General features: G+C 33.4%; 3 protein-coding genes, 1 non-coding gene and 1 pseudogene across 4 annotated transcripts; 1 reads left to right on the top strand and 4 right to left on the bottom strand.

Annotated features, from left to right (window-relative positions):
• Positions 1–2,340: 2,340 nt before the first annotated feature.
• Positions 2,341–3,235, top strand: LOC114188544 (30S ribosomal protein S13, chloroplastic-like). The gene is made up of 3 exons (XM_028077117.1): positions 2,341–2,358; positions 2,748–2,972; positions 3,056–3,235. The coding sequence occupies exons 1-3, from the start codon at positions 2,341–2,343 to the stop codon at positions 3,233–3,235; spliced, it is 423 nt and encodes a 140-aa protein (XP_027932918.1).
• Positions 3,236–4,846: 1,611 nt separating this feature from the next.
• Positions 4,847–5,750, bottom strand: LOC114189052. Its single transcript, XM_028077750.1, has one exon. The coding sequence runs from the start codon at positions 5,466–5,468 to the stop codon at positions 4,998–5,000; it is 471 nt and encodes a 156-aa protein (XP_027933551.1). The 5' UTR covers positions 5,469–5,750; the 3' UTR covers positions 4,847–4,997.
• On the bottom strand, positions 5,620–5,744 carry LOC114189275 (annotated as a pseudogene).
• A 1,421-nt stretch (positions 5,751–7,171) lies between the features above and the next one.
• On the bottom strand, positions 7,172–7,331 carry LOC114189346. The gene has a single exon (XR_003605649.1). It is a non-coding gene; the product is annotated as a U1 spliceosomal RNA (small nuclear RNA).
• A 1,388-nt stretch (positions 7,332–8,719) lies between these two features.
• LOC114187253 lies at positions 8,720–11,214 on the bottom strand. Its single transcript, XM_028075447.1, has 5 exons — positions 10,905–11,214; positions 10,646–10,794; positions 10,382–10,543; positions 9,592–9,707; positions 8,720–9,127 (listed from the first exon to the last, which is right to left on the bottom strand). Exons 1-5 carry the CDS (start codon positions 11,104–11,106, stop codon positions 9,109–9,111), a joined length of 648 nt encoding a protein of 215 aa, XP_027931248.1. The 5' UTR covers positions 11,107–11,214; the 3' UTR covers positions 8,720–9,108.
• Between the last annotated feature and the right edge of the window lie 260 nt (positions 11,215–11,474).

Below are 11,474 nucleotides of genomic sequence, written 5' to 3'. Positions count from 1 at the left end.
ATTGATAAACCTATCACTGTAGAATATTTTGGATCATTTTCAAGCATTTGTGAAAATTTGTATTTGTGTAAATTTTAAATTTCGGTCCGAAGAAAAGAGTTATATAACTACAAAACTAGATCAATTTTTTAGTTAGTGCATAGAAAATATTAATATTTATTTTTTATGTGTATGATATAACACTACTAAAAAAATGTATTTTAACGATCACCAAATTCAGTAGCTAAATAACAAAAATCAGTCGCTAATACTTTTTGTGACTGAATTAGCGACCGAATGTATATGGTAACAAAAATCTTGGTGGCAAAAACAATAGTAACCAATTTTTATTTAGTCGCTAAATAGCTACTGAAATATCGGCCGCTATTTGGTCGTTAAAAGTTTGGTCACTTCTCAAGCATAACCAATTTAGCAACCAGAAGTGACACTAAATTCGGTTGCTAGCTTGGTCGCAAAAGGAAGGTAGTTAGCGACCAAATATTTCGATCGCTAAAGTATGATTATTATATTTATACACAATTTTTTTGATTGCTAAATTGGTGGCAAAGTTATGAGACAAACAGCGACCAATTAAATCGGTCGCTAAAGTATGATTATTTTAGATATCCATTTGTTTGGGGTCACTGAAATGGTGGCAATTTTTTTTATCAACATGGACTAATATTGGTTGGTCGCTAAATTGGTGGCAAAGTTTGGAAACTAACAGCGACCTATAAAATCGGTCGCTGATTAGCAAAAAAATAAAATTTTTTGTTTTAATTATTTACGATTTTTACCTGCTTAAAAATAATATTTTTACCTGTTTATGAATGATAAAATTTAATCTAGCTAAGTAATAACAAACTACATTACATAATATAGTAAAGTGTAGTACATACATAACAAGTGGTAAATATATTATAACATGATCCAAAAGAACAAAACAAAAATAGTTTGAAAGTGTGCAACATTGAAACACACCAAATAACTAAACATGAAACTAATGATCTCCTAGTCTACTATCACTGATATGGTCTACTCTATCATCTCCAATAATAGTAGGATCACTAGGACCTGACACAACATTCTTCAAATGAATATGTTGCAAAATAAATTTCATTTGTTCATCTTGTTAGCGCATACGTTCATTTTGTTCATGCATATGTTCACTTTGTTTGGCATGATTTTTCAGCAAGTGTTCAACCTTTTCTTCAAGTGTCTTCTCCTTGGCATTCTTTGTCATAAGTTCAGCATTCAACTTATGAATAGTCTCACACATGATGTCTAAGTAAGCATTTAACTTAACAAGTAAAAGTCAAACGAAATTATACCTATTACACAAAAGTGGTCAATTGTTTTCAATTGTATTAAATTCAAAAGTTTCAATACCTATTGTATGAAAAAAAAAATCAATGACGAACTAGCTCATAACTAATATTATTTTACATGCCAATGTTTAGTGATACAATTAAATATTAAATTTTATTTTTCAACTAAAAACAATAAACATTTAGCAACCATTAAATTTTTGGATCTTAATATAACATTTAACCATAAACCCTAACCCTAAGTCTTAAAATCCTAACCCTTAAATCCCAAACTCTAAATACACACATCTAATGCAATTTTAAAAATATTGAATTTAGCAACCAAAACAATTTAGTCGCTAAATGATATGTTCAATATTTAGCGACCACCACATATCAGTCACAAATTGAAATGTTAAAAATACTACATTTAGCGACCAAACAATTTGCGGTCACTAATTACCATGTAATAAATATTTAGCAACCACCAAGTTTTTGGTTGCTAACTATAAAATTATACATATTTAGCGACCACTATACTTTCGGTCACTGATTCATGTATTAAAAAAATTTTAGTTAGCAACCAAATATTTTTCAATCGCTAATTGTCATAAAAAAAAATTAGCAACCACTACGATTTCGGTCGCTAATGCAAAATTTTATTCGGTAAATTTTAAAATATATTAAAAATATTTTTAAAATATCAACATAGTATATCTTTAATATTCAGCATACGATAGTACCAATATATTCAGTAGAAATATTCAGTAAAAAAATCTGAAATCACTAGTGCAGAATTCCCATTTTACCTCGCCTTATATGCCTCGGTTGGCCAGGAACCGAAGCATATAATGGCGCGGTGGCATTTTTGCAATTAGAGTCAAGTTTTAGGCCTCAGTTCTCCAAATACCCGAAGTCAAAGAGGGGTATAGGCCCCGGTTCGCTCAAAACCGGTGCCAAACAGTGGAATAGGCCTCGGTCCAGTAAGACCCGAAGCCAAAAAGTGGTTGGACGTTAGTTGTTTGGCCTCGGTTCAAGGAGACCCGGTGCCAAAATGGGGTCAATGGCTTTGGTTCCTCTAACACCCGAAGCCATAGGGTTTATTTAGGGTTCGAATTTCGCGAACCCTTCTTCTTCCCCGCGCATGCGCCTCTGCAACTCTTTCTCCTCTCTCTCTCCGCTGCAACCACTGCCACCACACCCTCCGGCCACCGTCGATCGACCACCTCCGGCCATTGCAACCACCACGCGAACGAACCCCCTGTGCTGCACATTCATTTCGCGTCTCTCTCTCGTGCTCTCTCTCTCTCTCTATTACGTTGCACCCACTGCCACCACACCCTTCAGCCACCTTCGACCACCTCCGTTAACATTCTGAATCCTCATACTCCAAAGGTAACCACACACAATTAGGGTTTCGTGTTTGGCACAGTAAAACATGAATTGGAGGTGTGCGTGCAGGTTCAAGGATTGAGCATCAAATGCGCTCGTGTTGGCGATGTGGAGATTCCGAACAACAAGCGAATCGAGTATTCGCTGCAGTACATTCATGGAGTTGGGAGGAGCAGAGCGCGACAGATCTTGTGTGATATAAGCATGGATAACAAATTGACAAAGGAGCTCACTCAGGAGGAAATCATCACTCTCAAGGACGAAGTCTCCAGGTACATGATTGAAGGAGACTTGGTAATGAAGATATTGTTATTACATTTTTGTTTTCCTTTTTCTGTGAGTTTCTTTGTGAATTTTGATATCGTTGGCGGCCTCAGAGACGATTTAATGCGATTGATATAAAGAGACTGAAGGACAGTCAGTGCTACAGAGGAATAAGGCATATTCAGGGGCTTCCTTGCAGAGGCCAGCGAACCAAGAACAATTGTAGGACCTTGAAGGGTAAGAAGGTTGCCATTGCCGGTGTTGGAAAACTGGGTATATGGCACCGGTTTTGAAACAACCGAGGCATAAAATTGGGTATATGGCTTCGGGTGTACCTTTTAGCCTCGCCCCAATATGTCTCGGTTCCAGACCCGAAGCAAAATGTGGAAAATAATCGGGACAAAAAGCCTTTACTGCACTGGTGAATTAGATTTAAGTATGTATTTTTGGATGCTTAGTTGCACAATTAATTAACAAAAAACTTTTGTGACGATCTTGACAAAAAAAGAAAAACTTCCATCATGCTTTTCTCTCTTATTTATTGGATATTTTCAGTTTATTATCATTGATTGTATGTATTCCTTATACATTTGTTGAAATTTCTCTTGCATGCAATAAAGTTATTTATTTAATGTTGATGATTTGTGTTGTTTACTCTTAGGATGAAAAAAAATATATATCTATAAAGATTACAACAAAATAATACATAAATCAAAATCTTTAATGGTAGAAGGATGATTGATTCCTGACAAATTTATTGTTGTAGTCATTTTCAAATGCTAACTAGTTGCGGTCACTATCTAATGTGCAATATATCTAAGATGAATTTTGTTGTTTCTGATGACAATTTAACGTGTGTTGTTATCTGCACCCACCATATTATTAATTTAATTAATTTGTTACCATATAGTATTAGTGTAATTAACTATTGCTAAGATTGGTGTCATGACCCCTTTTTATAACAAATTCATATGGACTTCATTTATATGTTTTATGTTGATCAGACCACTGCACATTGACTATTAGCAAGTTGGAGGAGATTTTCTTTCATCGGAATTTAAGAAAATTTTAAATATATTTTTTTAAAAAATCAATTGAATAATTATAATGGCTAAAAGATAATATCTCATTTTGAGATCAAGTATTTTAGGAGGTTGTCTTGACTCAAAAATTAAACCCATCTTTTTATCGTTTTTCTTTTTTCTTTTTTTCACAATCAAAATAAAAGGAATAGATGTGATAAATTCTATAATTGGGAGGAAAAATATGTGAAAAAAAAAACAATTTTGAATATTCAACTTGAATGAAGATAAAGAAATATATATTATTATTATTACGTGGATTTGACTTATACTAAACTTGAATATCTTAAATGACGATTAATTAATAGATTTTTTCTCGGAGATCAATTAAATTGTCCAACGAAATCTACCAATTAAGAAAAGTTGAACTATTCACTATTTCCTATTTTAATTATATATCGTTAATGATTAATTATAAATAAATGGATGTCTTTCGAAAAATCTCTAATAAACAGAATATCAAAATTTTCTTTAACATAAAAAGTTGAATTAGTTGGTCTTAAAATTGAAATAAGTAATACTTTAAAAGAGAAATAAATATACATCAAACCAACAAATAAAAAATAAAAAATAGTCTGAATTTGTTTTTAGCCCAATAATTTTGACTTGACCATTACAAGATTTCCACTTTTTTTCCCAAAACAATATTTTTGCTTATTTGAACGATGTGGGACTAATCTCTATGTCGATTAACAAAACCTCTGTCGGAATCAACCTTCCAATTCAGTATAGTCAAAATATCAATAACTAAACTAGAATCAGGAAAGTGCACCACAACAATAAATCATAAGATTAAGGAAAAGTAAATTTGCAGAACCAATCCTTTGTTTGTAATAGATTTAAGATAAACTTCACACCAAAGGTCTCAAATTATAGTGAAATCATAAGGAATTAATGAGAAACATTATTTATGCATTATTCTTGGAATGGAACTGACAGACAAAAAGTTTTCCTGACAGTCAGTGACCAAACATTACTTGCACCAAACAAGACCAAACATTACCAGAAGTAATCTAGTCAGTGACAAGAACTTCCTCCGTTGACAAGCTTTGTTCTCAACATCAACAAAAGCCTGCAACCTCAGCAAATTGGGAAAGTCCTTGAAGACTTGAGGCACAGCAATCTTGAGTACTTTTGTGGCTATCCCTTGGCCCCAGTAGCTAGTCCCAATGGCATAACCTATGTCAGCCTTGTGAGCTTCCTCACCTGACCAAGGATACACTGAAACAAAGCCGATGGAACAGTCGTCAAGGCAAATTGAACGACGCCATGGATGAGGTATGCAAACATCCCTTATGAAGGCCAAAGCCTCCTCCTTGGATCCACACGTTTTCCATCTGAGGTTTCTTGTCACTTCATCATCCCCTGCCCACAAGAAAAAATCATCAACATCACTCATCTTGAATGGCCGGAGAGTAATGGTGGACAGATCCACTGGTGTCATCTTGGTCAAACTATGTGTTGTTCTGATTTCTGAAGTTTCAGATATTGATTTACACAAAAAAAATAAAGAATTTGAAAGGATTTTTGTCTGTCAAACATGATTAAATAAGAATTGAATTGAAATATGATTTGATAAACATAATAGAAAATTGGCTTATGACGTAGGCTCTCCCACTTGGGGAGACCTTAGTCTGGCACCCTTCCTGAGTGCAATGGAAGTCACCCGGCTAAGTCATATGCTTTATTGATTACTCATTGACCCCATCCAAGTAAGTATGTTAAAAAGTTGCTAGGGACTCTATATTTAAATTATCTAAGATGAAAAGAATGTATATCTTTTAACGATGTGGGACTAATAAAAATACTGTCTAGGTGCGTTTCTAATCACCCTCACCTATGTAGGATTTGCTGCTGTCAAACCCTGAACTCATGAACTTCACAGAAAAAATATCAAATTTTAATTTAACTAATGTATCTTTCATATAAATCTTTTTGAACTGAAGACAAGATGAAAAAGGTTTAATATTAGTTCAACAGACATAGCCAGAAGATCCTTGGTTCTAGTTTTTAGAAACTATTACCATTTGTTGTCTTGAAAATAACTGATTCAAACAAACTAATTGCAACTCTACTCCTGGTCTTAAAATTCTTATGGATGAAAGAAAGAGTTCTTCTGCGAATTCAAATTTGTAACCACTTCTAACCAAATAACAATGCACACTTCAATCAAATTTCTACTGTGAACTTACAACTGCAAGCAGGTGTAGCTGTAGCAATCATGTGTCTACAATGTCCGTAGCACCTTCATAAATGAATAACGAGGAACATACTGTGGTCAATTTTGGAAACCATCTCTTTAAGATTGTGGAATTCTTATGTTAAATATTAAATCCATAACATATGTGGAGATAAAAGAAAATTCATTTACTACGGTTAAAAGAAAAAAAGAAAGACAAATGCCAATAAGCACGCAATAGTTTTCATTGTTTATAAATAATAAACCACCAATTCCAGTTTAATATTAGGCACATTACCATCTTCTGTGTTAATAGAAATTGTTGTTTTACTATTACCATCTCCTGTGTTAATAGAAATTGTTGTTTTACTGATCATGTAGAACTGATTTTCTGATAGAGATGGGAGAAATAAAATGCATGAGACAGCAAACTACAATAATATCTTAGTAAAGTATCATGCTATGAGTGTGTTGGGTCTTAGGGAATTTGGAACAATCCATTTAGTCACACATAAAATATATTAAGTTCAACACATTAGCTAGTGTGTAAAGGTATGCACAGAAAAACCAAGAACTACAGAAAGCGTGAACAGACAGCAATATTTCACTAGTTTAATTGAAGAACAAAGAGAAATTACCATGAGAGAAAAAAAACAAATATATATATATATATATATATATATTGGTGTCCAAGAGTTTTTCTGAAGAAATGAAATATTAAAACCAGACGTTGCTATATAAGGTTCACCACAAGCACTTCTCAAGGACAACAATGGGTAGACGAACATAGATACTATGCCATCAGTTACGCACTCTAATGTTCAGCTTAGAGAAAGATGATCCAGAAATACTAACTAAAATTGGTAAGGGTATTTCAGCAAATCAATAGATAATGAGTAATTAATTTGATTAAAAATTGTAATTCTTGAACCTGGTGCCTGAAAATTATAAATCTTAAACTCAAAATAGTAGAGGCCGCGCGAACGCAGGCCCCTCTGCCACAAATTATGATGTAGGCTCTCCCATGTAGGGAGACCTTAAGTGGGCACCCCTCCAATGTGCAATGGAGGTTGCCAACTTAGGCCATGGACCTTAATGATCGCCCATAGACCCCATCCAGGTAAGTATGTTTCAACGTAGAGAGTTAGTTCTTATTTAAACACTACGAAGACTACTGCTTTTTACTACTGACCGATGTGGGACTATTAATAAGTACTCCGAATTCATGTACCAAATAAAATAACTCCTTATGAAATGAAAATTATTTCTAATAAATAAAATGAAAACCATACCTTTTGACTACATTGAAGTGTTCTAACTGGTTTTCTCTAAAAGTAGGTTTAAACTGACTTGAATAGTGCAGGCTGCTGTTACAATAATGTCATAACCTGAAATTTTCAATGTACTTCCCGCACCTATTTACCTCTTTGGAAGTGAGATAACACAATAATTCATCTTTTCTTCTCTAAACATATGTTTGTTGAACAATATTCTCTTGCTTGAACTAATAATTACCGAGTAATTGAAATAGACTTTCCCATGTTTAATGGATGAAATTTTATAAAAAAAAAAGAAAAATTAAGGATGAGTGAAATATAAAATATTCAGATGACCTTACCAACTTCTAACTCGTGAAGATTCATAACATTCTTAGAATAGTAATACCTGCATTGGCACGGTATTTTGTTACAATTGTGTTTGATAACTAAATAATTAAAAAAAAACAATTATGCTTACTTATGAAACTTACTAGTAAAAGACAATGGTCATTAGTAACGGGATAATACTCCTGCAAATCTTCCTGTATTATTTTATTACTTATATATATATATATATATATATATATATATATATATATATATATATATATATATATATATATATATATATATAATACCCATATTAAATACTTGTACTCATTCTTTTTTAAGTAAGATTATTTTAATTGAAAAATGATATTATTATTATTACAATTTCATATCAAATAATAGAGTTAATAAATAGTCTACTGATTTACCGATCAACTTTGAATCACAAGCATAAACTAAAATTAGTTTATACATTAGCTAACAAAAATCTCTCACATCTTTATTAACTTTTTTTTGTTTTTCTTCTTTTTATTTATATCTTCTTTTCCTGACTTGTAATTAGTAAACTAAGTTCTGATAGTGCCTCTAATGTCACGATTTAGGAGAAAGTTATACATAGATTGCTTAGATATGCTTGAACTAGAACACATGCAGAGAATAGGAAGCACGTTATATAGGAGTCCAAACACCTAACTTTGATCATTTGGAGCAAATACTTCCTGCATTCATATGTTAATTTTTCATCCCCAGATTGATAATTAATTTAAGCACTTCCAATGGGTGAGAGTATGAGGTCAACTTTGCCTGACCACTTCACTTCACTGCCATCTTTGAACCGTGTATCCCTCATCCAATCTCTTTTTCACCTTGACCAAATATACCAAAACAAAAATCTATCGATGCAACTTGAATACCAAATCCCGAAGATTTACTAAAATGATGTTATATATCGGTAAACAAATAGTTGAACCATTTGGAATTTTAAAGCGAACACAATCATTCTTATTATTCCCTTGCCTATTTGGGCAGGTGTGACAGAAAGAAGAGAACTAACTAACTATTCTTCAGTTGAACAAAATATGTTGCCTGTGACCACCTCAAAAATTGGAAAGCTAAACAAAATTGTGCAACTGTTCAGCAAAATTGGAAAGCTAAATTAACTTATTGTTGGTATTCTTGCAGTCCAGTGAATTGGGCAGCTAGATCGGTTACTGAACAAAACTGGTTATAACTCTAGATCAATTCACCAATGTGTAGGGGTACCTCCATAACCGATCAGGCTTACTTGCAGTTTAACATTAACTCTCTGAATTCCTTCAATCCTTTCCGCAGCACCTTCATAAATTAATAATGAGGAACATAAGGGTTCTGGACTTTTTATATTAAAGTTCATATAATTTGGTGGATAAAAAATGCCGTTTACTATTTCAATACAAAAGAAAGAAATGTCAGAATTTACTGTTTACAACTAGACAAGGAACAACGCGATAGGCTGGAAATAAAAGACAAGGAAAAACTACTCTAATACACAAATACGTATTAATACTCCAAATCAAGCTTTTGAGAAACAAATTAAGAAATAAAAGACAGTAGGCTGGAAACTACTCTAATATCTAACAAGATATTACAAACAGAAGCAAACTGAGAAGGCCACGGATTAAGGAGTTTTGAAATCAATTATTTTAGCCTCATAATCAGCTACAGTGTAAAAGTATGCGAAGAAAACCAAGGAATTACATATGGACACACAGTAATATTTTACTCGCTTAAACAAAACAGGAAAAGGGAGAAAAATTAACCTTTTATATCTCTTCTTTGAACCACATGGACAGAGCGCATTCCTGCTAATTTGTCCAGATTGGGCCAAATTAGACCTTGCAAGGTCTAAAGGGGTAGAACCAACCAGCTTTTGAACCTAGAGAAGATGAAATATAAATATGGCTGGTTATCAAAGCATGGCTACAATACAAGCACCCAGAAAAGCAATTACACTAATTATTTTACATTCAAAGTTCAGTTGTTATCTTGTTGCACATACTCACAAGCATCATAGTCATCAAAAAAGGTAATACATCCAAATCAAACAAGTTTTGAAATAAGAAATGATTATCTATACCAACAACAAAAGATAAGGAATAAAATATAACACATTGACGGAGACATCAACATTTACATGGTTTGTTTTTGTTTGAAGCATAATGCTGTACAGCATTGCCAGCAACATAAGCCAAAATCAAGAAGTCCTAATGAATCTACAACATGATTCTGAAATTTTGGCATCCTATTGAATAAGCTAGTAATTGGTTTTTAAATTATCACTACAAATAAACTATGGACCTTATCCAATGGCCGAGGCTTTGCACTTTGTTAGGCTAATAATTGACCCAAATCGTGCTACTTATACCAAACCCTAAATGTCAAGATAAAACTGCCCGATCAAGACCTATTTTGGAGTAGAACTACTACAAAAGCGAGAGTAAAAAAACGATAAGCTTTTAATAAACCAATGACAAAACTAAAATTTCTTCCAAAAAATTATCAATTGAACCAACTTCAGCAAGGAATTAAAGTGATAATAAGAAGCATTACTTCAGCAAAACTTTTTGGCAATGGTTTTCCTTCTTCTTTTAACTTCTCTATCTTCTTCTGTGCTTCTTTGGCCCAAGTAAACTTAGCAAGTGCATTCTCTACATCAGCAATCGTGCAGCTACAATGCTTTGCCGCTTGTTGCTTCTGAGCAGTCTGGAGATTCTGGAGATAACAAAACAAAAGGATAAAAGGCAGAAGAATAAATCACAAATCAATTAATATATGCATAAATAAACATCGTGAAGCATAAATTTATCCAGAAACCTCTCCAGTGGGGTCCAAAACCCCAAGATATCGAATTATGGCTTCGTATTTCTCGAACGCAGATGAAAAAGTGGCTTCGCTGCTTCGCCCAACCATGAACTCCTTGAAAGCGCCGATTCTACTTGCATTCTTCATTTCATCCGCAAAACCTGAGATCAATGATATCATTATTACGAGGTTAAGTAAATGTAAAAAACAGTTTGTGGAGATATGTGAGAAAGGAGAAGCAAGGGCGAAATTGGAATTAAAAGGAACTGACGAAGCAGAGTGAATGAATTGGAATCGGCTTGTGACCCGTCTTCCTGGGACTGCGTGGTCTTCGGGCCTGTGATGACGTTTTTGACCTTCTCCATCCATGAAACCTGCAACTGTGCCGTGGCAAAGATTGTTCGGTGCTGGCACTTGGAACTTTGGTTTCTTGCTGAATGTAAAATTTTGCTTGCGATGCGAAGTAAAGCCATCGAAACTTCTGAGTTGAACACTCAACTCTGCTAGAGGTTAGAGAATTGCCCTCAAAATTGGAATGATGACTCTAGGCCTAAACGACGTCGTTTTAAGTGCACTGCTCTTGTCTGAAACTTTTGTTTTATTTATATAAGTGTGTGTGCATACACATACATATATAAATAAATATATATATATATATAGATAGATATATTAATGCTGAAAATAAAATCTAGACTAGAAGTTATCATTAGTATGTTATTTCAATATTATGAAACATTTTCCGTTTTTTGTCTGAGGATTCTAATACAAACCGCCACTGTTTTACTTTTCCTTTCCAAATCCCTTTCATTCTTTGTTTTTTCTATTTACATTTTGTGGATAT

The sequence above is a fragment of the Vigna unguiculata genome, chromosome 6 (assembly GCF_004118075.2).
Source record: "Vigna unguiculata cultivar IT97K-499-35 chromosome 6, ASM411807v1, whole genome shotgun sequence".
Classification (NCBI taxonomy): domain Eukaryota; kingdom Viridiplantae; phylum Streptophyta; class Magnoliopsida; order Fabales; family Fabaceae; genus Vigna; species Vigna unguiculata.
Note: the sequence above shows the minus strand (reverse complement) of the source record. Positions and strands in the feature narration are given on the sequence as shown.